Raw genomic sequence first — 25,307 nt, 5'->3', positions numbered from 1 at the left:
GGCTCGGGCGAGCTTTGGTCAGGCTCGCCTCCAGCATGGGCACAGAACCTTCGGTTTTGAGAACAGCGTCCCCATACCCTGGGCTGGCTTACGGCCTTCTGTAAGATGCCCCAGATTAATAAGCTGCAGTAAACTTTGTGGTGACGACTCAGAAATGCCTGATCGGAATCAGAAATGCTGACTTCCTCGGAGTCAGCAGCACGGTGGCGAAGAGGCTCAGAGTAGGGAATGCCCCACAGGGTAAAGTTCCGGTCACGTTGTGTTCGCTCTTCGGACTTTGTTTCCAAGCTGATGCTGGAGAGTGTTTCAGCGTGATAAAGTCTCAGGACTTGCCTGTGTTGGTGTTGCAAGAACGAGGTCGAAATGTTAAATTTTACTCTACAGAAGAAATTATTTCAAGCTCATTCCGACCTTTTCTTTATCACGTTGTGTGTTTACAAATTAGGAAATGTGTTACTTGTTTCAAATATGGGATGTTCAGAGCCCATTGTTATTTTCGCAACTCTTGGTTCCCAAGAGACTTTTTTGCTACACTTTTTTAAGCTTCTGTTAGGCAAGGAAATTTTAATCCCTACTTTATTATTCTTTAGGAAGTCAGTGGTTGCTTCATAAACGCTAATTCAGGATAGGGGTATCACACCATAATTGGGCTATTTGTTAAAAAAAAAAAAAAACACATATATTGCCATGATTTTTGTTGTCTTTTATTTAAAATTGCTATTTTACTCCTCTTTAACTTTTTTTTTTTTTTTAAGATTTTCTTTATTTCAGAGAGCATAAGCAGGGGGGGCGGGTGGGGTGGGGACAGAGGCAGGGGGAGAAGCAGACTCCCCGCGGAGCAGAGAGCCCGATGCGGGGCTCGATCCCAGGACCCTGGGGCCATGACCTGAGCCGAAGGCAGACGCCTAACGACTGAGCCCCCCAGGCGCCCCTCCTCTTTAACTTTGAGCAGTGACTAGGCCTGCTCCGGGTTCAGTCATGCTGAGATGTGAGCAGTGTGCTGGGCCTGGACTGGGTACGCGTCGGTTTCCTTGTCGTGGGGTGACAGGTGACCAGATGGGGCCCCAGATCCTCTGGCCCCACCTACCGCCCGCTCCAGCTTCCTGCTCTCCTCCGCAGTTGTTTGTCCTCTATAAGGGCTAGGAAATCTTTCTCATATGTTTGCCTTCTCTTCGTTAAATCAGATTCTACCTTGAAGATGTTCTCCAAGGAATCCAAAATGCTACAAAGAAGTATATCATTTTCAAATATGGTGAGTTCATTTTAATTTTAAACTAGTGGTATGATGGAAATTCATGTAGCAGTTTGTTTTATACACACACATTGATGGCATTTCGTTTCTCCCCAAGCAACTGGGTTTATTCCTGTGTGGTGTCTACAGAATGCCTCAGTGACATTACTTCTAAATTCAATTTAAAAATTTTTCAGGGTGCCTCTTTCTCAAAATACAGTGATTTTGTTTGTAGCCTAGAAAACTAGAAGTGCCACCCAGTAGAATTCCCCTTAATAAATCTTTCCTTTTCTGGAACTGTCAAACTAAACGTGTCTGTGTTTTTTAAATAATGTGTGCATTTCTGAGTGGATCGGACCCCGAATACTAGAAAACCAATTCTTCTGAAAAAACACATTTTGTTGTTCATGTAAACCATCTGAAAGGTTTTGGAAGTCCCTAAAGAATTTTGGAAGTTCTCCCTACTTGAGGAAGTCCGTAATCCAGAGAGGCTCAGCCCACCCTCCCCTCATGATTTACCTGTGTGAGGAGTTCCTCCAGCCCAGGGCCGTGAGGACCATCCAGAAATCCTCAGGCTTGATCCATGTGCCCTGGACACGCTTTGGCTTGCTTTCTTACATTTAGGAAGAAACTAAGCATCTGGAACTAGCCAGTTGAAAAAAAAGAAAACTTCCCAAATACGAGGAAGGCCAAAATAAATGGAATTTGAGCATTAATTTGGGGGGGAGCTTTACAAGGTAGTTTTACTGTGTGAGGGATTTACTAATTATTGTAAATAATTAATGTCAAACCATTTGTATTTCAGGCTTTGTCATCTTGTTTACTTTTGCCAGGAGATGCCACTGTCATAAGTTCTTCGTGGGATAATAATGTGTATGTATCTGAGCATGCTCCTGGTGTAATTCCTCACGCAGCCTAGCTGTCTTTGTGGGCAGAAGGCAGGAAAGGACAGGTCTTCTGTTGGCGGGACACTGCGTTGTTTTCAGAAAGGACCAGATCTTAGATAAGGGTGGCTTTGACTGTGATTATTTGAATCTAATAATTTCTCCCAGTGGACTCTGTTTTCCTCACTGTTTTAACCTGGGGTAAAAACACAAATGAGCCAGAGCTGGAGATTTCTAGTTTCAAATTCAGATATTGAGGATTTTGGTTTAATAACATGAGAATAAGTACTTTGTAATTCTAGTTAAGTCTTAGTACAGAATTAAACAACGTAATATTCCTTGAATATGTGTTTAAGAATCTCAAAATTAGGCTGGGATGCTTTTTAATGGTTCTCATTCTCTTTTCTGTTAGCTATTTTTACTCTATAGCATTTGCAAGACGCCAGGACACGTTAATGGGACACGACGACGCCGTCAGTAAGATCTGTTGGCATGACAACCGACTGTATTCCGCATCGTGGGACTCCACGGTGAAGGTTTGTAGCGAATTTCTAAGCTCACGTGTTTGGATACTGCAAGTATTATAAACCGTTCTACACCTGTTGTTAATGTGCTCAGTCATTGCACTCTTTTTCACAAAGCGTGTCGTGATTTGTAAAGATACTGAGCTCTGTCGTCTGTGGTTTTTCAACATGCGTACTTCTCAATAGGAAGTTTTCCCCATTTTTGTACTGTGCGCTCACCTGGGGGCTGGAATGATGTGGAATTCACGAGACAGAGTTACAGAGAAATACTGGTGACCCTTGAACAACACAGGTCTGCACTGCGCAGGTCCACTTAGACATGGAGTGTTGCCGATAAATACAGTACTGTGAATTTATGATTTTCGTAACATTTTCTTCTCTCTGGCTTACTTTATTGTCAAGACTACGGAATATAGTACATGTAACACAAAATACGTTAGTCAGCTGTTTGTGTTACTTGTAAGACTTCCGGTCAACAGTAGGCTATTAGCACTGAAGCTTTGGGGAAGTCCAAGTTATACGCAGATTGTCAACTGCATGGAGTTGGGGGTCGGGGCCCTTCCTCCCCTCCCCCCGCATGGTTCAAGAGCCAGCTGTATACAGTAGCAGCCCCTCTTTATCTCACACAGTTGGAACTAGCAGAAGATGTCAAGTTAAAGTGGGGAATCATGAAAAGAGAATGTGTGAGAAATGCTTTCGTTCTAAGTGTTTGCAAATGCCTTCTGCAATATATTGCACCGCAGGTGTGGTCGGGTGTTGCTGCGGAAATGACATGCACCAGAAGACAGCGGTTTGACATGCTGGCTGAGCTGGAGCACGACGTCAGCGTGAGTACCGGCGACAGCACTGCTCCAGAGCTGAGCCTGAGTCCGGGGGGGGTGGCGGCGGGTGGTTTTACCTGTGTGGTTATTTTTTTGTTTCATGTTATTTTGCTTACCGGAGGAGAGCATGTGCTCTCCGTTCTTTTCTTTGACTCGACTCTTGGGGTTTCCAGGTCTGCTTTGTTGTTGTTTTTTCCCCTCCAACTTGCCATTTCCCTGAGAATTACCTACCGTCCCATCAGATTTCCCAAATACCAGTTTCCGAGCGGGACACTATTTGGACACCCTCAAACTCTTCGGGGCACACACGAGAGAAGGGGCCGTCTGTCCAGCGTGCCGCCCTCCGACAGTCTGGGTGGCCCGCGCAGGCACACACGAGCGGCACCTTGTTTTCGCCCGTGCCGGCCCCACTGGGTCCCCCGCCACATGTCCCACTAGAGCCGACAGGACTGCCTTTTCTCCGAGGGGGCCAACTGGTGCCTGATGCGCCCAGTCGACAGACGAGCTGAGGTTGAGAAATACTTACGCAGTCTGTGACTCCCTGGGGGCATGCAAACACAACCTTGAGAGGTCCCCGGCTTCTCCCAGCGCCCTCCGGTAATCACGGCTCAGCAGTGCTTCAGACCGTTTGGCACCGTGGTACGATTTAGAACTCGTAAGAGGCATCATTCGGAACCTTGCCAATTTTAGGCTGTTTTAAAACAGCAAATGGGGCGCCTGGATGGCTCAGTCAGTTAAGGCTCCGACTCCTGGCTCAGGTCGTGATCTCATGGGTTGTGGGATCGAGCCCCATGCCCAGCTCCACGCTCAGCGGGGAGTCTGCTTGAAAATTCTCTCCCTCTGCCCCTCCCCCTACTCACTCTCGCACACGCTCTCTAAACATTAATAAATCTTAAAAAGAATCCAGCATTACATTTACCCTACCAGTGTATTTCATTTCATTCACTAGCATATGAAGAATTTCATTTTTATGTAATTCAGTAGGCGATGCTGGAACACATCTGCATGAGCCACCGTGCTGCCGAGTTCAACCTTTATCGGGCCCCGACAGCGCAGTCAGCCTAGGGAAACCGCTAATGACCGTAATTCTGAAGGGAATACTTTGTGTTTTCTTCCTTAGGTAGATACGATTAGTTTAAATGCTGCAAGTACACTGTTGGTTTCAGGCACCAAAGAAGGCACAGTGAATATTTGGGACCTCGCTACAGCCACCGTATTGCACCAGATCCCATGCCATTCAGGGACCGTATGTGATACTGCTTTTAGCCCAGGTAGTGTGATCCTTTTTAATACAGATGATAACTGGGGGAATCGGAATTATTACTTTAAAATAAACAAGGAGAATGTAAAAAGGAGAACAGTCTGCCAATAGAAGTGTTGCCTGTATCTGAGGCTGCCTCATGGCACAGTATGGCATCCTCGTGCCATTTGCACCCACAGAAAAGCTGTAGTGGACACTGTTCTTAATTCGTCTGCTCACCAGAGAAATTAAGTTGTAAGACGCAAATGAGCTCACACCAAAGGGCCACCGGCCCAGTGTCTTAGAAGCATTGCAAGGAGAGGAGAGTCTTCGGTTCAGTACAAGTAGCCTGAGGAGCATGAAAGTGAACGTTAAGCCAGAGATAAAATGTCAGAATAACCTACAACCGACTTCTGAAGCCGTTTCACCTCGTTACAGACAGTCGTCACGTCCTCAGCACGGGGGAAGATGGCTGTCTAAACGTCATAGATGTGCAGACAGGAATGCTCATCTCTTCTATGACTTCAGACGAGCCCCAGAGGTATATTTTTTGAGTTACTAGTGGGGAAAGACAGGCACCAGCAAGTTCAGGATCCTGTCGTTTGGGCTTCCTTTGGCCAGGGTAACACAGCCCCTCCTTCATGAGGACTGATCAGATGATTATTTCTAAATCATGCTTGCAGATGCTTTATCTGGGATGGAAATTCTGTTTTATCTGGAAGTCAGTCTGGTGAGCTGCTCGTTTGGGACCTGCTCGGAGGAAAAATCAGTGAGAGAATACAGGGCCACACAGGTAAGCAGTTAATGCAGTTGACTTCACCTTTCTTCCTAAAATGCTGAACTCAAACCTGCTTTTCCCATCAGGAAACATACTCTTCCCAGGCAGAAAACCTACCATTTCCCTCCACACTGTCAGTGTTCCCCTCCAGCACCTTGGGTCCTTCGGGACTGAGATTGATGTTAACAGACATTGGACTCCAAAAAGGAAGTTTGCACATTAACTTCCATGTGGAGAATTAAAAACCATAGTGAAAGCTGGAATTGTTGTTTTAAAAATACATGCGCATAGTTTTTAAAGAAACCCAAAAACAACACAAAAATAATGAATTACAGTGAAAATGACCTTCCTCCCACCACCGACCCCACCCCACCCCTGCTGTTCTCCTCCCTGAAGGACTCCTTCCTCTGTCCTGGAGGTGTGCCCTCTTATGATTGGGAGGGTAGGTTGTAGGCATATTAACTATTCTGCCCATTTGTTTTTTTTTTTTTTCCACTTAGTATATTGTGAAGATTCATTGTATTTGCTTACATTTATTTGCATGGTTGCCTCCTGATCATCTGGAAGATTTATGGTTTTTAATTCTTCTAGTATCTATGGTTATAAGTATCTGTTTTCCACTGTGACCAGTAACTGTCCCCTTCATTCCCTTCCCTCCGTCACTAAGTTATGTGGTTATTTCTTAACATTAGAAAGTGATCTGTTTAGGTCATCCTCAACTTACTGGCTTTAAGTAACATTTGACTCCTTCCAGTAGAAATGGAATTAGCTAACTTCCACCAGTTCCCTACCTTCTCCTCTCATCCGTGTCCTGACCACTAGCTACATGTAGGAATAGCTGTTTGCATCCCTAGTTATTAGCTTTACATTTAAGTGGTTTTATTCCTCACAAGTTCCTTGTACCAAGCAGTTAAATCTTTCATTTATACACCAATTACAGGATGAGAGAAGACAACATAGTACTTGAGAGTACCTTTTGGGGGGCCCCTGGTCAACTTACCACCTAACCACAAGGTCTCTTTCTCTTAGGTGCTGTAACATGTATATGGATGAATGAACAGTGTAGCAGTATCATCACAGGAGGGGAAGACAGACAAATTATGTTCTGGAAACTGCAGTATTAAGTGCCTTTTCCTCTCTTGAATGTTAAACTGAACTCTATTTAATGTATTTTTAAACCAGACTTTTAAATGAACTGGTGAATGTGCAATGATAATAATTAGAAGTTTTACCACAAGACATTTGTGGTTTTAAACTTCCTAAATCATGGCGACTTCACTGAAAGCCATTAGTTGCCGTCCTCTAAAGCAGACAAAGATATGGCAGTGTTAGGGAGAAAACATTACATTTGTAAGGCAGATGGTCATCCCAGTATGCTGATGGTCAGAAGGCAGGTTTGGGTGGCAAAGTAGGTAAGAGATACTAAACTGAGATGGGAAAGCTTTCAGAAAACACTGAACAATTTTGAATTTTCCAAGAAAACGTGCACTATTCTCTACTACTTCTGAGTCACTCTATTTTGTCTTCCTAACCTACAGAAATGCTGCCCATTGGGTTTGGGGTATGTGTTTTCTTGGAGTGGTTACTTTGTATAACCTACGGTCCTCAGATTCTAAGAACCTGGGGAAAGATTAGCAATTCTTGTAAGTTTACTGTGTATAGGAACAGTTTATTTCATTATAGCTATTAAATGCTCATCTTTTCTACATTAAAAATATTTTTCTGTAATGAAAGCAGTTTTCATTTTCTTATTTAAATGATTACCAAGACTAGTACCTTTTAAGAACTTCAACGATTGATCCTTCTAGACAACCATACTTAGTGATGTGAATCTCATTCATTCTTACATTTTTGGAACCATCCTCAGACCCAAATCTAGGTAACAAGGTAGGTAAACTGGGAAACGTTCGGTTTGCTTTTCCAAATTTCAACAAGGTAAGCTGTAAAGCCACACTACTGACTTCCTTTTATATTATGACAGTGTTTTTAAAGACTGTAGGGGGGCGTTTATCTTGTAGGCTGTATGACATGGGGGAAAAACAACCCAGGCTAACAGTTTTCAAAGTCAGTTTTAAGTGTCATTAAACATGACTTGGTCTCAGGTGTTGCAGGGAGCATCTGTGGCCTCTGTGAGTTCCTGTTGCTCAGCCTGAAGTGTGCAGGGCAGGCGGGCCATCTGCGGTTCACAGGTGGAAACACTCTTCCTGACACGCCTACTCTCGGCACAGAGGGCTTTTCTCAGGGCCTCTCGATGCCTGCTGCTCTGGGAGACAACTGCCGCAGGCCCAAGGTTGTGAACTTCACTCGCCTGCTCTAAGTCACGCGCAAGTTTGGTGAAAGGCACAGTTTCCAAATGATGCAACAGACTAAAAGTCCACTTTATTTATACATATTTAATTAAGATGGAATAGGCATAAACCAGAAAAAAAATATGAGGATAAAGTGTCACTGCCATTTTGTTTGCAGGGAGGGGTCAGGAAATGAACAAATGACCTGGGAAACATCCTAAGACCATCCCAAAGTAGCTAGATTATAGAATGTTAAGAGTAAATGACAAAATTAGGTATTATTCCACTTAATCTACAAATGAATAAAGGGAATCAAAAGTTTATCCTATTTAGTATAAGAATTTTTACATTTAATATATAGTGATTCATTTCTCAGAAAGTAATACCGGTAACTTTTAGAAGAAAGAAATTTCCATTACACAATTGACTAGAAAGTCTCAAATGCAACTAAGCAGCTATGCTATAGCTCAGTATGTACCATTAAATTGTCCTGGGCTAGTGTACATTTCAGTTTAACATAGAACTGCAGTTTGGGTTCTAGAAAGGCAGCAATAGTTATATTTTGGCTTTTATTCTAGATGCTTAACAGTTAAGGCGACAGTTGAAGCATATTAAGTAAAGGTAGTTACAATTAAATGATGATCAACACAATCTCTCGCAACCTACATACACTGTATAATGCTTACATGGAATGAAACCAGTGTACTTAATTGGTGTTTTATAAACACGTGCACGCACACACACACACAGAACTAAAAAACCATCAAAAGCAGTCATTCTACATGTACTATGGTAACACATTAAAAACGCAATTATACCATAGAACTAAAGTAATATGAACAGCACTACTTGATGTAAGATAAAGGTGACTGGTTCTAACACAGAGCTAAGCCTGTGTCAGTCATTCTAATCATAATGGCTTGTAAAAGCATCGGGTTTCTAGTAGAGAAACTACTCTATGAAAATCAGTAAATCTGTCCAAAGTTTCACATCTGTAAAACCAGGATAAGGCTACAATGATCTTGAAGTGGGAACAAGATATCCAATCAAAACAGTAAGATTCCCAGCCATAATGTAAGATAGAAAGGTCTTCATGCAGCATATGCTCTCTGGCTCCTAGAAAGCTTCATGTGCATAATATAAAGTTAAGTTGCCCAGGAAGTAAACTGGAGAAGTTTGGTGAAGTTTCCATTGTGCCATGACTTTTAAACCTCAGGAATGGTGTGATCCATCAGGCTTTTCATAATGCTTGGTGCCATCCTACGAGAGAGTCACTTTATTAAATTGTGCGGTTTGGGTTTCTTTTTTCAAAAAGGGCTATGCTAATCCAAGAAAATGCCCATTCAAACTTAGCACTTGTTAGCATCAAGTGGGACTGTGGGGAGAGGGAAGGTCTTTTTTTTTTTTTTTTTTTAATGAGTTCAGGAGTCTTGGGAATCTAGTTATTTGCAAATATACCCAGTGTGAAACGCCATCTGTATCTTGGCTAGAGATACAAGTCCTTGTATATTAAAGCTGGTGACTAAAAACAAGGAAAATGGGAAGGGGGAACCTATCACTGGTTTAAGAGAACTCGAGAACAAGTAGTCTTGACTATACCAGTTCCCTTTTTTTCCTACCCAGAAACTGAAAAATTTTATTAAGGTATTATGTTTTTAATCTTTTAAATCTTATTTCCACAGGCAAGATAAGATTCTGAAAGAAGGATCTAAGTTGGCTTGGCAAAAACAGCTATGATAGAAGCCAGGATTTTAAAAGTTCTAGGGAAGGTGAAAACACTTGCTCCCCCTACTCAGCTGTCCCATCCTCATTTCCTGAGGCCCATCCTAGCACCACACCCCTCACCCCTACACGCCTCTACCTGCCTCCTCAGATGCTCTTAGAACAAAACCCATTACTCCTAACATCCCATAGGCAAGAATTCTCCATCATGAACCATCAGAATAGATTTCTTAGAAGCAGAGGAGCTTGTAGGCAGAGTGCAACTGCAGTCAATTTTACTGAAAGCTGAAATGAAAGCCTGCCCACTTCTGCTCATACACCTCTTTCCAACTAGAAAATGTCAACATTTCGGAAGTGTATGGTGAATTTGATTCAGTACTTGGGAAGTTGTGAGGGACCGTCCTTACCTACCAATTCCTCTAAATAAGCAACTTCAGATTTCTAGATAAATACCATGCCATCCCTTAGGTAAAAGAACCAAAGATTTGGGACTTAATATAAGCACTGTACTTTAACTCAGAGGACTGTAAGCATCAAGTTGAAGTATTGACTACTTACCGTTTAATAATATGTTCAAAGATAAAAGCAGGCATGATTGTAATAGTAACTACAGTCTCAGATGTTGACAGTATGTCTGCAATTTGAGAATCCTGTTGAAAACAGGTGATGAAAATTAATATTAAGGCTTCATTTCGTAAATATGAAACTATGTTATTCTTGGTAAATATGTATATCCTCTTAGGTTTTGCTAAGACCTCTAAAATCTGACCTCTTGATATTTGTAATTTTTTCCAGTTTCTCTTACCAAGTTTAATTCTATAGAATCACAATTTTATAGATGGAAACAAAATTGCTGAGTAAATATTTTAGCCAAAAAATCATCTGCTCATTGTTTAAGATGACATAATTTTCCTCACATGCAATACTACCCTCAGTTAACAGTGCATTCTTAACAAAGTTTATGAAATGAACAGGTCTTAATGAAACCTTTTGTACCTTAAAATAGCCATATTTAGGAATCTGCAGAGGAAAAAAACAAGGTACTAATATAAACAGAAACTATTACTCATTTCCTACCATTCCTAGGTTGAAAAAGCTGAGCAATCATTCATTCAGAATGTCATCAAAATCTCCAATGCCCATGTTTCCACAGAATTGTAGTTCAAGGGACTGCTGAGATCATAGAGTCAAGCCCTTTGCTATAGGAATGTTAATTCCAAATAGCCCAAGTAATTCCTTTGGCCTGAGAGCACAGCCAGAGCCCCAGATCCCACATCACCCATCTCCCCACTGAGTTTCTATTTATTTTGGAGGTCAACGTGAAAATACCACCAAACCAGACAAATGGAAAAGACATTTGCTCAAATAAAACTGCAGCACAAGACACAAGTTCTATTCCTTACCTTCAGCCCAATGATATTCTGCCCATTGACTTCGCAGATGTTATGTTCTGTGAGAAGACCATTTCTGGCTGCAGAACTATCTTTCACTATGGATGTTATCTTTCCATTTTTAAAGATAAAGCCAACATGTCCAGTACTATCCTTATGCATGGTAACTGTCCTTTCAAAGGGCCTGTAAGCATAATGGATTAAATTAAAATTTTCATTCTTCCTATTGGTCCAAGTTACTCTTTCAATTTCCTTAGATATAAATTTGGTGTTCATCTACAAAATGTTTACTAAAAATACCTACCACATGTGAGAAAACTGGAAACAAGGTTAGATAAAACTAAGTTTAACTGAGAAGAATAAAAATCCAAAAGCTAACTGTAACAATGTGATACAGGTCCACCCATAACACTTGTTAAGGGGCAAGAAAAAATATAGGCCCTTATTTCATGTGCCTAAATGTTTAGGTTATAAACTGACAGAATAAATATTCTATCTTCCCACCTGACAACTATAGAGTCATAACCACCCAAAAAGGCCACATTTTTAGAACTCCTACTCCACTTGGGAGTTCTGCAGGGACCCTGGCACTGTGTCCATCCTACACTGGATGTCTAAGCAGCATATTGGGAAGTGAGGCCAGAGATGCCATACTGCTTACTTTTCCAACATTCACTTTTTTATGATCTAGAGAGACAGGAAAGTAACATCTTAGAGGATGAATTTCATAAGCTTTGAAATAAGATGCATACAAAACCAGAATGCTATTAAAAAGAAAACTATGTAAGAAGAATCTGCAACACACAAAACTGCCAGAGTATAAGGCTGATCAATAACGTGATAATCTTCTGCAACACAGTATTTTATCCACAGACTCTTAAAAGCCCAGGAAAATGGAAAACTAGCCTTAAATTTCCATTTGAACTGTATAGTCAACTTACCTGTCACGAACAGTCATAGTAATCTTCTCTCCAAAAGCCTGTTTGAGCACCTTGTGTGCTTTATCAGAGCTCCAGCCTGCACAGTTTTCCCCATTGATCTGGAGTACTTGGTCCCCAAATCTCAGACCAACCAATGAGGCTGGAGAATTTGCCTGGACCAGCTGAACAAATATACCCTAGAGAATAATAAAATAACTTTGGTCATTTACCACTGTTATGATTTAAAAATGCTAGAAAATTAGGAACCAACTGTTCAGGTTAGGAATCTACCCTAGTAAAAAATGAATATATGTGTCGTTACTCCCAAAAAGTAAACTGAAAATTTTATCAGGGCAATGAGATCTCACTAGTAATTTCTACCTCAAATCATGACCCACCACCCACCTGACCAACCTCAATCATCCCCTTCATCTTGGATAAAAAGTCTAAGGAAAATAAAGTAGGGTTTCCATAATAAATGTAAGCTCCTATGAGTGTGGTAGAATACAAAATAGGTACTGGCACATGGTTTTTGTTAACAGGGAAAGCGAGTCAACTGTTAGAAATTTCATGATTTTAGTTTAAAAAATGATGGTTTAGTATAAGGTCATAACTCTCCTTACAGCTGAAGGACTCCTTAACCCATCTGCTAAATTACAGATAAATAAGATAAGGGTTTATTTAACATCCTAATAAAAAGGTGGGTACATTTAATACCACTCCAGTTCTTAGAAGGAGTCCACTATGAAATACAGAAAACTCAAGTTCAGATAAAGAACTAAACCCACATGGATTTTTTTTTTTTTTTAAAGATTTTATTTATTTATTTGAGACAGAGAGAATGAGATACAGAGAGCATGAGAGGGAGGAGGGTCAGAGGGAGAAGCAGACTCCCTGCCGAGCAGGGAGCCGGATGCGGGACTGGATCCCGGGACTCCAGGATCATGACCTGAGCCGAAGGCAGTCGCTTAACCAACTGAGCCACCCAGGCGCCCCCACATGGATATTTTTATTTCTATAAACTCCCAAACTCAGATGTTGGAGAAAATGTAAACAAACAAGTATAAAAGAAAAGTTGATAGGGTGCCTGGGTGGCTCAGATGGTTGGGCGTCTGCCTTCGGCTCAGGTCATGGTCCCGGGGTCCTGGGATCGAGTCCCACCATCGGGCTCCCTGCTCCTTGGGAGCCTGCTTCTCCCTCTGCTTCTCTCTCTGTCTCTCATGAATAAATAAAATGAAATCTTAAAAAAAAAAAAAGAAAAAAGTTGATAAAATATGAAAGCATCTACAAAGTTGGACCCTTTCTATCCTCTTAGGCTGGGTCAGACATAACTTCTGTCCTGTGTCTTACAGTTTACTTTAGGGCCATACTGGAAACTAGATGGCACCCTGTAAAATGGTCAGAGCGATGAGTTTTGGCCAAATGGAGAAATCCACGCAGGGATAACTGCATTGGAGATAGGGGCCTATGAAGAGTGTCTTGTCTTTTAAGAGAGGAAGGAGCAGAGAAGAAATCCTGGCAGATGGGCAGCACGTACTATTCAAAAGCAAGGGAGAGCAGTAAAGTCAGGGCTTCCGGAAGAAGCATGCTGATGTGTCCTGAGTAAGTTATGTGCGTACAGTCATTGATGCCCTCAGCCCTCTGGGTAGGCAGGCAGGGTTGGGGCTTCCTGCCAAGATCAGACCTAGCCATTTACCATAGTGTGGGACACTCATCATTTTCTTTGTGAAAAAGTTGGACACACTGAACTAACAAGACTTAAGACTAATAAGGAGTCCAAGAAGTAATGCCTAAAACCACGTATCGGGATAAAGACTCAGCATGTCCTTAACAATCCTAAATACCTCCTCAGAGAGTAACCCTGTTTAATTTCCTCAGTAAGGTGCGGTAAGAGGGAAAGTAATTATAAAGGTAAAGGAATGGCTACCCTAATTAGAAAATCACTTTTATTCAAAAAATGACCTACTAAATTCAAAATGAAGGATGGAAATAATAAACCTGCAAACCCACTTCACAAGTTAAATGATCATTATTTAATTTAAAAATACACACCATAAAGGCCACCGATTCTCAGTGGTCAGTCTCTTAACATCACATATGAAGCCCTATTTGAATGCCATAATTTTATTTGTATAAACTATGTTATAATATGTGAAGACCAGTGAACTTTATACCAGAAAGAAGACTCAAAGAAAAAAAAATTCATTTAAGGTAATGAAGTACCAACTCTGCCTCTTCAGAATAAGGCATCTCCAAGTGGAAAAATTTAAGTTAGCAGATTTAAAATGATTTTGATTATAAATGCAATATTATAATTAATTAAAACATTCCCACTGTAAATTATTCTAATAGTGATCACTTAATATCTCAAGCTATTTGGACAAACTGAAATAGAATTAAAAATACTTACATTATCTATTGACTTAAGCCTGAGCCCAATTTTTCCATCTTGATCCTTACACAAAATGACTTCACGAATCCCTTGCTTAATTTCTGCTCTACGAATTCCAACATCATTACCAGTTACAGGAGCCACCATATAGTTCATACTGGAAGGTCTTGTTACCAACTGCTAATAAAAACACACACAATGTGTCAATACTTAGAAACATTCTCCATGAAAAAAAAAAAAACTATAATGATAATTAACTTGAATATACTCAGTTGTGGGTTCCCAAAAAGTAATTTGCGTACTGTTTCCTTCAGATAAAGTTTGATTTACGCAAAAGGACCTTAGTTTTCATTTACCAATTCTTAAGGAAATTTATCACCTCCAATAGATTTAATGACTTACCTTCTGAATTCACTGGTATTTGCTTCATGTATATTGTGGCTTGTCTCCACTCAAATGTATTATCCTCAAGCTTAAAGGTCATATCATACTTCTGAAACTCACGAAACATTTTCCAGAGGGTTTTTTTATATGTGATCTATCTTTATTAGCCATCTACTTACCCTTTCAGCATTTCTTTTTTTTTTTTTTTTTTAAAGATTTTATTTATTTGAGAGAGAGAGACTGAGAGAGAATGCACATGAGAGGGGGGAGGGTCAGAGGGAGAAGCAGGCTCCCCGCGGAGCAGGGAGCCCGATGCGGGACTCGATCCCGGGACTCCAGGATCATGACCTGAGCCGAAGGCAGTCGCTTAACCAACTGAGCCACCCAGGCGCCCCCCTTTCAGCATTTCTATAAGAGGGGGCACCTTCTTACCTCACAGTGCTACTGTGAGAATTAAAACTGCGTGTTTACATAAGAGCTGGCACACACACAAGACAGGATAATATTATTTCTCATTCTCTATAATGAACATTTATGCATTAACGAATTGTATGCACAAACCAGACTGACCAAGAACGGCTACACGAGGGAAGCATGGCAGGTACCATGTTTCCAGTTTTTCATTTTCTCAAGTTCTCTTGACCAAAACTGGTTTCTTATTTTAAGTGAACCCTTTTCTCAACCAAAGATAGTGAGGGAAAAGCTAATCAAAGGCTTCTTCTTTGGAATCTGTCAAAAAAACACCCTCTGACCTACCTAAGAACTGTGATGCTGCTAAGAACTCAGAGCAGCAATAATAGGGAAAGAGGAATCTCAACTACAGAATCACCACAGATGGCCACTTTTTTGTTCAGAATTCACAGTAATTATGATAGCATATTCTAAAGCTGACAGTCTAACAAGAGTAATGTACATACACAATTACACTAGAAATCAGAACACAATGCCAGAAAATATTACTTGTCAGAAAATATTACTTGTGAGATTACAAAGGTTCTAAAGAGAAATGATTACAGCTATAAGAGACAGAGGAAAATCAGGTAATGGGATAAAACAGAAAAAACTTAAGCAAAAAAAATCATTTAGTTTAGCTGGAATACAGAATAAAGGGTTGAGGGCTCTTTGGAGTGAGTTTTACTTTTGGAAAATATTTTTTCCAGCAATATTTTTAAGTACTTGACTTACTAGGTGTTCTTATTATAATCAACACCACACTGACTACTGTCCCCTTCCCCCATTGTAAGTAAGCAACCATTTCTGACGAGGGCTACTATAATAACCTTCTAGATCATCTTCCTGATTCTCCACAGAGCAAGCACAGAAATCTTAAAAAAAGGGGGGGGGGGCGGGGAAGAAATCCCATTAGACCACTCCCACAACTCTGATCCCAAGCCCTTAGACCATGGTTTACAAGGCCCCAGAGCACCTGGTCCCCACCACCCCTCCATCCAAAGCCATCTGCTGCTCTGTCCTGCCTTGCTTCCTCTGCTCATCACGCAAGTCTTGTCTCTCAAGTCCACTAAGTTCATTTCTGCCTGAAAGCCTTCAGGTTCTGTCTATACTGTATGGACTGTTCTCCCACTGGATAGTCACATGCCTTACCCTCATTTCACTCAGTTCTCTACTCATATGTCAACCTCTCAGAACATATATGCTCACTCTATCAAAATACAGCCCTAGCACTTTATTCACGTACTCTTCTTCCATTTGGCTCATGTCATAAGCACTAGTTTATCTGTCTACAATGTGAGCTTCACTAGTCTGTGTCATGGGGAAGGGGGCATTGCTGTGGTTCACTACTGTATCTACCGCACCTGGCACAGTGCCTGGAATGTGTGGGTTCTTAAGCTACTGATTCTCATCTCTACTCATTTAAGGTGCCAGTGGGAGACAACACACTGAAAAGGGTTCTACCTTAAAGGATACAATATATGCTTTGAATGAGCAACCAAATACATGATGCAGTTTCTTCCAAGGCCCAAATAAAAGGTCTGGAAACCAAGGTGTGGCCATGGGAATGGTTCCTCTCACTGTTATATCTAAACACACACAGAACTTTTGCATGCTGTCCCCACATCTTGAGCTCAACAGTGTGAAGGTCTTATTTAGGAAGGAGGAATGCCTTCACTGGGGAACACAACAATGTTCCCCTGAATCAGATCACCACCTGACTGCAGTTTCGTACTTCATATGCCGCTGAAACAAAAGCAAGAAGAGACTACAGAAGTGGCTAGTGTGATTAATTCTAGTTACCGAGAAGAAATTGGGTTGCTGCTAGATAATGGCGTCTAGAGTATGTTTGGAATCCAAGAGGTCCTCTGAGGTGCCTTTTAGGTCCTCCATGTCCAACAGTAAAATTAATAAAACAAACAAACAAAAAACAGACTTCTGCTTGTAGTCAAATGGAGCCAGGCTTACCCTCCTGCCATAAATAACTAAAATTAGGAAAAATAGGAGGCAACAATTTTTGAACATTGGAAATTAGGCAATGTAGGGCAGCAATCCCCGACAGAAAAGAAACGTAAGGTGAGCCCCTTCGTCGCCTGGCTTTCTACCCAGACTACTATCTACTACGCAGAAGTACAAATACCAAGCAAAGCACTGTGCTCATATAAATGGTTAAGGAGACAAAAATCAGGAAGGCTGAAGCAGCCAGTAAAACAGCAAGAATTTTCAGGGCTGGGGCCCAAAGAGGAGGGACCTACACAGAGAAAAAGCTCCAGAAATCTATATACAGGTCTCCTTGAACCGTTTGCTAAATACTAAACTCAGTATCTGTGAGGTAAAGCTCCAGAGGCCAGGCAAAGTACATGCAGGAAGCTGTAAGCTGAGCCTTCCTGCAAATCACACAGGGTTGGGAGACATCCAAGGTCCTACCAGCAAAAGTGGTGTGCTCACCCAGGGCCTTCAGCAGAGAACCCGAGGGGACATACATCTCGAGTAATGGGGGCTACGACAACAACCCTACAATAAAGGCTGCTTCAGACTTACCCTAATAACGTGTAAAATCAAGCCTTGGAAGAACCAAGCTGATCCATATGTAACTTAATTGCCTGCCAGAACAAGGGCTGACACTTTTTAAAGAAGACAGACATAATCCAGCACCTAAAAATGTAAAATTCACAATGTCCTGTTCTGATTTAAAAAAAAAAAAAAATAGGTGGGATGTGAACAAGCAGGAAAATGTAATCCATAATCAGGAGAAAAATCAGTTAATAGAAATTCAGAAATAATAGATCAGAAAATTAGCAAACTGGGATTTTAAAATAGCTACTATAAATTTGCTCAGTATGCTCAAGGACTTAAAGCCAGATGGAACATCTAAAGAAAAATACAGTATGCGAAGTGAAAAAGTCACTAGATGGAAACAGTTAATAGAAATCTCCAGCAACAAAATAAAAATGAAAGAAAAAGCAAGATTCTTAAGAAGGAGATTCTGACACTTCAAAATGGTTTAGGTCACCCCAGTAGGTATTAAGAAAAGACCAACTCAAGGGCAAACAGGGTATAGAATGTGTAGCAGACAAAGGGAGTCATAATACTAACTACAGCTTCATGATCAGTCACCAAAATAAGAATCACAGTAGCCATAACTACCTTCTTTGATTCACCTGTAAATTTTCTGTAAATATAACAATCTTTTTGTTCCTCCATACCTTAAATACATGAATTTTTTTTTTAAGATTTTATTTATGTATTTGACAGAAAGAGACAGAGTGAGAGGGAACACAAGCAGGGGGAGTGGGAGAGGGGGAAGCAGGCTTACTGCTGAGCAGAGCCCGATGCGGAGCTCCATCCCAGGACCCTGGGATATTGACCTGAGCCAAAGGCAGACGCTTAACCGACTAAGCCACCCAGGCGCCCCAACATGAATTTTTTATAGCAGTGGACTTTATACTTTTGTCTTTACATCAAAAATATTCAGCTGAGAATGTGAATACTAAGGGGTAATTAATATTGCACAGTAACTGATACCACAGGCCGCTGCCCAGAGATGGCTATGATAACTGGCACTGCCCCATCTTGGGGTAAGGGTAGGAGTACTTCATTCTATCAGAGGTAATTTGCTTGGTTTTGTACACCCCTGGATTAAAAATTACTTTTGTATTTCTAAAAGGTTGTTAGCAAACAAACAAACAAGAATAATATGCGACAGAAACCATGTGTGGCCAGCAAATCTTAAAATGCTTACCATACGGTCCCCCTTAACAGAAAGTGGGCTGAACCTCAATTTTACCAAGGACTGCACCTTTTAAAGGGAAACTATGCAGTTATTGCTGTCATTCGAAGTTAAAAACTGTGTGGATATACAAGAGTAGTCAAAGGAGTAGGCAGTAATGGGTATTAAGCTACTGTTTGTCAGCTCCAAACCCACCTAGACTATACGTGGCAATGATGGAGCTTGAACTGTGCAAATTACATATTCCTTTGTCAGCAGATTTCTGGTTAGCATCCACCACAGGAGGCTGGAAGGCTGCAGGAGGACAAATGCCTTATTCCTTCCTCTTTGTTTCCAGCTCCTATCAGCTCTGCCTAGGCCTCACCCTTAACCCTGGTGGAAGCAGTTGATTCCATTCTCCAGCTTTTACTGCCACCCTCCCAGAACCAGCCTCGCTTGCAACCTCTCAGAGGTATTAGTACTGACAGCAGTGTCTGCTCCTCCAGGGTGTGTTGAAGCCCAGTTCCAAGGGGTCCTTCCCCCAAGCTTCTAGGTTCTGAAAACTCCAACTCTTCCCTGTGTCATTCCAGTCCTAGAAGGAGCAGCGACTTTCTGCAATTACATCTCTGTTCCATGCCTGTTTTTTTCAATTCTTCAACCTTTCTAATTCCTTATTTCTGTTGACATTCCAGTCTACCAAATGGGCCCTAATATAAGCAAGTTTTCAATAAATATTTGATAAATAAATGCCAGGTACTGTATTAAGCACTGGGGTTATGGCAACAAGATAGCTATCGACCCTGTCCTTCATAATTTAACCATAATTGTAAGTACTATAAAGTACTATGGCCTTACAACAAGGACCTTAATAAGAGGCTACGAGATACATTATATTTGAAAGCCTAGAATTCGGGGTCTTTGATAGGGAGCTTTAGACTTCAGAATGTTAAAAGATTATGACCAAAAAAAAAAAGATATGACAGACCTATACTTCAGAAAGATTAACCTAGCAGCAACTTAGTACTGTTTGATATAAGAAGTTACTAGAGAAAATTTAAGATATGACTGTGATAATCTAGGTTAGAAGTAGAAACCCTGAAAAGGGTCACAGTAGGACTGGAATGGATAAAGTGAATACAAGAAACCTGGGGAGGACAGAATCACTAGGTCTTAGTAATGACTAAATACAGAAGACTAAGGAGAATGGACTAGTCAGAGGCATCTGGATCTTTAACTCCTAATAAATTAGAAAAGTGGTAAAAGGCTAAAAGAAAGTAGATCATTTAAGAAGTGATATCCAGAAGGCAGTCTAAAATTAGAGAAGAGAGGTCAACGCTAAAGTTATAAATCTGTGAGCTGGCCACAAAGAGGAGAGCTTTTGTCTACATCTAAAATATGATTTTATACAATTCAAAATTAAGTACAATATACGTACCCCCTGAACTGATGCTCCAGGGACCAAGGCCATATTTGCACGGATTTCTTCTTCATTTAAACTCAGGCCCATGTACTGGGAGAGCTCCGGATACAATTTAGGATAGAGATCTAACATGAATGAATGAATTAAAAAAAATTAGAATATTTAAAATGAAAACTGTTGTTGTTATGGGCTTCTACTTGTGTTGAAAAAATTATGTGTATTTTATAAAATCTAGAATAAATCTAAATTAGCAATTTGGAAAATCGTCTCCTTATCTCTATGATAATTAGAAATGGGAAATATAGAAAAAGTTTAAATAGTCTAGAAATAATTTTTCCAAATAAATTATCTTGCCTTTCTTTTTTCTTAAAATAAACCTATTTGATTAGGAATTTCATAAGCATACCATTGACTCTCCACCTCAGAACTGACTAAAATGTTTATTGTCAAGCCAGCTACTTTACAACTCATTTAATAAACACCGCTATGAAATGATTCTTCTGAACTACAATAAAAAAAAAAAATCAAAGCTTATAAAAGTGTATTTAGTATCTTACCATTTAAAAAAAAAGTTAAACCACATTCCAATGAAATCTTAGAAACAATATATTTAAATATTAACAGTACTTAACTTAGTAGCAGAGTTAGGTACTATTTCCAAATGTTCTTTTTTACATGATTTGTGATTTAAAATGAATTTTCTAAAAGAATGTTACCAATAGTTATGTCTGGCTACAAAAACCTACTTAATACTCTTTATCTTAAGTCATATCCTAAATCCCTATAAACTTAGAAGAAAAAGGAACCAAAGAGAAGTATATGGAGACCTAATAAAGATTTCAAAATTTGGGAAGCTCCCCCAAAAGGAGGTGGTTGGAAATTTCAAACCCCACCCTCACCCCACAAAGATGGAGGACAGTTCAGAAGTTCAAGAGCAGCAGCATGGGGCACAGTTCACATACACATTTCTTCATAAATCAATCAGTCATAAGTTAGGGATTTATGAGGGTTGAGATTTAACTTAATTCACTTAATTTTGATTAAGTTATAAAACCTGTCTTCATATTCATAGTTCACTTTATTAAAGGGTTATTTTTTTTGAAGTAAACATTTTTTTCTTACTATGACTAGAACTTTAACCACATATTTTATGCTGCAGATTAAAAAAATCTTGGATTCCCTATTTCAGTAAAAGAAGACTTAAACATATTTCAGTTCAAGAAGAATGAACCCAAAGTATAAACCTACTTCCATCTTGAGAGATGGGAGCAGAAGCTTCAGACAAAATTGCTGGGTTGGCCGGGTTTGCAGAAAAGGCAGTTTGAGCCTGAAAAAGAAAAGAAGAAAATTCTAACAATGCTATATATACACTTACTTAAAATTCTTATGTAATTTACAAGTTAAATTTAGTACTTCCAAAAAGGAACTAAAACATTGAAGTCTTTTTCAATAAAGTTTAATTTGGGGGCGCCTGGGTGGCTCAGCTGGTTGAGCATCTGACTCCTGATTTCAGCTCAGGTCATATCTCAGGGTCTGAGATCAAGCCCTGCATCTGCTCCAGGCTCAGGGCAGAGTCTGCTTGAGGTTCTCTTTTTCCCGCTCCCTCTGCTTCTTCCCCCCACTGCTTGCACTCGCTCTTTCTCTAAAATAAATAAAATCTTTTTTTTTTATTTGAAGTTTAATTTTAAACACTTTAACATGTTTTTCAAAGAAAATCTCCAAATCTAAAATACATTTCATATTCTAAGTATTTTAACACTATGGATATAAAATTTGACTCCCATATGGCCAATATTTTCATAGTGCTGTTGCAAATTTATTAGTATTTTCAAAATGCATTATAAAATGCATGGCTACACATTTTACATTTTCATTCTTTTTTTTTACTAACTACCCTAATAATATTTTATTTGCATAAGGAAAAAGCTCAACCATATTCATACAAGTCACATATCAAAAAAACCGTAAAAATTTAAATACTAAGTTGCTAATATTTTGCCATTCTAGCATATCCTACTGAAATAATCTTCATTTTAGCAACTATAAGAAGGGGATAACACTATACTAAATACAAAAAAAACTACAAAATATCACTGCCATAAAAGAATGATTAAAATAATGTAATTTGTAACTTTTAAACAAACTTGTCAAAATCGTTTTGCAATGTACCTATTTATCAAAATGCTACTCATGCTCAAGTATGCCAGGAATCTTCTCAGGCTGCCTTCATAGCCCATGTCACATTAAGTATTCCAAGACGGAATCCTTTTTCCTATACAGATAGATCTGACTTTCTAATATAGCCATGTATCATTTAGAGACAAGATTGGTTGTATGGCCAATCTCTAATATCACTTTTTACTTAATTTGAAATATGTGGATTACATAATGAAGTTTATACCTATACCTTAACCTAGCCCTGAAATGAATGACAAGAGTAATCCCAAAGATGCCTGGAGTGATGGATGCTTAATTTAAATAAGTATAGCCTCGAAATGCACTGGAGCCTACTTCACTCATTTGGATTGTAAATGTTCTGATACGCTTGTACTTTAGTATTTATTGTTTTACAATTTGTCACATTCTAAATTAAAATAAAATGCAATGAAAATCTCTGTAATTTTAAATAACAGTCCACAAACTCAAGTACATTGAATTTTCAAAGTTCTTTCACCAGCTATCAGCTAAAAGGAGCTAGGAGCCAGTGGATTACCTCTTGGATAATCTCTAAGGGAAAAAAAAAAACACTGTTCACTCAAAGGAAATGAACTTCCAAGCCATGAAAAGACATGGAGGAAACTTCAATGCATATTATTAAGTGAAAGAAACCAATCTGAAAAGCCTGGATACAGTAGGATTCCAACTGTATGACATTTTGGAAAAGGCAAACTACAGAGACAGTAAAAAGATCAGCAGTTGCCAGAGATGAGTGGGGAAGGAGGGAAGAACAGACAAAAATTTTTAGGGCAGTGTTCTATAATATAGACTTCTATATGATTATAGATTCTATACAATACTACAACGGTGCCTATATGTCATTACACATTTGTCAAAACAACACCAAGTGTGAACCCTAATGTAAACTATGGACTTTGAGTGGTGATAACAAGTCACTGTATGTTAATCAGTTGTAACAAATGTACCACTCAGGTGAGAATATTAATAATGGGGGAAGATGTGCTATGTGTATGTGTTCGGGGAAGGGCAATTAAGATGGAATTTGTACCTTCCATTCAATTTTGCTGTGAACCTAAAACTGCTTTAAAAAATAGAATGTACTGGGGCACCTGGGTGATGCAGTCAGGTAAGGGCCTGACTTGGTTTCATCTCAGGTTGTGTATGACCTCAGGGTCATGAGACGGAGCCCCGAGTTGGGCTCTGTGCTCAGTGTATAGTCTGCTCAAGATTTTCTCTCCCTCTCCCTCTCCCCTGGTCACTCTCCTCTCTAAAATAAAAAATAATAATAAAATATATTAACTTTTTTTAAATTGTTCCTTTTTACATTGGTTATTATTTTCTATTCTTTTACTCATTGCTTTTATTCTTATCCAAGGAATACATTATATATAGAGAGCTCTCTAATAGTTATATATTTATTATATAATCTGTAATAAAAATAAAAGAGAAGAAAGATGGTACATCAAGGGCTTAAAGACTGTATGTCATTAAATGAGGCATATTATTTCAGACTTATGTGAAATCTCAAACTATTAAAAAAAAGGGGGGGGGAATGAGGTCCCCCAAGGAGCACCTCAGTTACTGCTAGAGCGTAAGTGTGGAGCCATGCTCACTGTCTTAGGAGTGTAAGCACTGGGTCTCTGTTACATCACTATTTCTTAAAAGCTTATTTTATATAGGTATAACAACAGACTCCTGTTAAGGATTCATAATGGACAGGGATTCAGGGATTTTATGATGCTAAAATCCAACAGCCTAATGGCTTTTGTAAAATAGTTTACAAAATATGAACTGCCAGTTCACTGCTGCAAATTAATTTAGCTTTACTGTGGTGTAACAAGGTCAGAAGATTAGAAAATAAATGCTACCTATGCAGGGACATCTCAAGAACAAAAATAAACCTAAGTACCTCTCTATCAGAGAAAAGGAAACAACAAGAAGAAAAACCAGCCGAGACTATAGTGGCTAAGGCAGGAATATTTTCAAATACAGAAAGAATAAAAACTCATGTTTCCCCCTCCTTACTCATGGTTACATGTCTAGGCAGCTAACTTTCTGCTCAGAACATAAAAGGTCTTCTAATGGAAATACCCATATAATTTGCTTCTCCTTAAAGAGGTCAATGTGATGTGTTTGTAGACCTATTTTCCAATCAAACATGTCAATATCAACTTTCGTTTTTCTGTTTCAAAACCAAAAACCTCTGCTCAAAGTCAACTATGGTTAGAGTTCAATGCTTTTTTTTTAAAGATTTTATTTACTTGAGAGAGAGAGAGAGAGCGCGCATGAGTGGGGGGAGGGGCAGAGGGAGAGCGAGAAGCAGACTCCCTGCGCAACAGGGAGCCTGATGTGGGGCTTGATCCCAGGATCCTGAGATCATGACCTGAGCTGAAGGCAGATGCTTAACAGTCCAATTCTATAAAAACTAACAAAAAAAAAATGAAAAGAGATTAGTCATTCTTTCACATCCGTCTGCAAATCCTTATCATTTACTGCTCTGATGTCATATTAATGGCCTGTTATTCTTGAAGGCTACGGATTTCAGATAAACGCTTTCCTTTTTAAAGATTTTTTATTTATTTATTTGACAGAGAGAGACACAGCGAGAGAGGGAACACAAGCAGGGTGAGTGGGAGAGGGAGAAGCAGGCTCCCCACGGAGCAGGGAGCCCCATGTGGGGCTCGATCCCAGGACCCTGGGATCATGACCTGAGCCGAAGGCAGACGCTTAACCACTGAGCCACCCAGGCGCCCCCAGATAAACGCTTTTTAAAAACAAAGTATGCTGGGCGCCTGGGTGGCTCAGTCGGTTAAGCGACTGCCTTTGGCTCAGGTCAGGATCCTGGAGTCCCGGGATCGAGTCCCGCATCGGGCTCCCTGCTCGGCGGGGAGTCTGCTTCTCCCTCTGACCCTCTCCCCTCTCATGTGTTCTCTCTCTCTCATTCTCTCTCTCTCAAATAAATAAATAAAATCTTA

At 39.9% G+C, this 25,307-nt stretch overlaps 2 protein-coding genes across 6 annotated transcripts in view; one reads left to right on the top strand and one right to left on the bottom strand.

Moving 5' to 3' along the window:
- NSMAF (neutral sphingomyelinase activation associated factor) overlaps positions 1–7,206 on the top strand; it is a 55,725-nt gene extending 48,519 nt beyond the window's left edge. For all 4 annotated transcript variants that reach the window (XM_035011204.1, XM_035011202.1, XM_035011203.1 and 1 more), the window contains 8 exons: positions 1,185–1,252; positions 2,037–2,104; positions 2,528–2,651; positions 3,383–3,466; positions 4,581–4,731; positions 5,139–5,241; positions 5,384–5,493; positions 6,508–7,206. In XM_035011204.1, the coding sequence (XP_034867095.1) occupies positions 1,185–1,252; positions 2,037–2,104; positions 2,528–2,651; positions 3,383–3,466; positions 4,581–4,731; positions 5,139–5,241; positions 5,384–5,493; positions 6,508–6,602 (803 nt within the window). In that variant the 3' untranslated portion in view covers positions 6,603–7,206. The remainder of the gene's footprint in view (positions 1–1,184; positions 1,253–2,036; positions 2,105–2,527; positions 2,652–3,382; positions 3,467–4,580; positions 4,732–5,138; positions 5,242–5,383; positions 5,494–6,507) is intronic.
- Positions 7,207–8,321: 1,115 nt separating this feature from the next.
- The window catches only part of SDCBP (syndecan binding protein), a 36,579-nt gene continuing 19,593 nt past the window's right edge, over positions 8,322–25,307 (bottom strand). Inside the window, exons 3-9 of one of the 2 annotated variants that reach the window (XM_035011205.1) lie at positions 21,403–21,481; positions 20,170–20,279; positions 14,210–14,371; positions 11,821–11,996; positions 10,892–11,063; positions 10,047–10,138; positions 8,322–9,026 (exon numbers count right to left, since the gene is read on the bottom strand). In XM_035011205.1, coding sequence (XP_034867096.1) covers positions 8,972–9,026; positions 10,047–10,138; positions 10,892–11,063; positions 11,821–11,996; positions 14,210–14,371; positions 20,170–20,279; positions 21,403–21,481 — 846 coding nt within the window. In that variant the 3' untranslated portion in view covers positions 8,322–8,971. The remainder of the gene's footprint in view (positions 9,027–10,046; positions 10,139–10,891; positions 11,064–11,820; positions 11,997–14,209; positions 14,372–20,169; positions 20,280–21,402; positions 21,482–25,307) is intronic. The other variant, XM_035011206.1, reaches the window with a different exon arrangement.

The sequence above is a fragment of the Mirounga leonina genome, unplaced genomic scaffold, assembly GCF_011800145.1.
Source record: "Mirounga leonina isolate KUSES-001 unplaced genomic scaffold, KU_Mleo_1.0 Mir_165, whole genome shotgun sequence".
Taxonomy (NCBI): domain Eukaryota; kingdom Metazoa; phylum Chordata; class Mammalia; order Carnivora; family Phocidae; genus Mirounga; species Mirounga leonina.
This window is presented reverse-complemented; position numbering and strand designations above follow the sequence as displayed.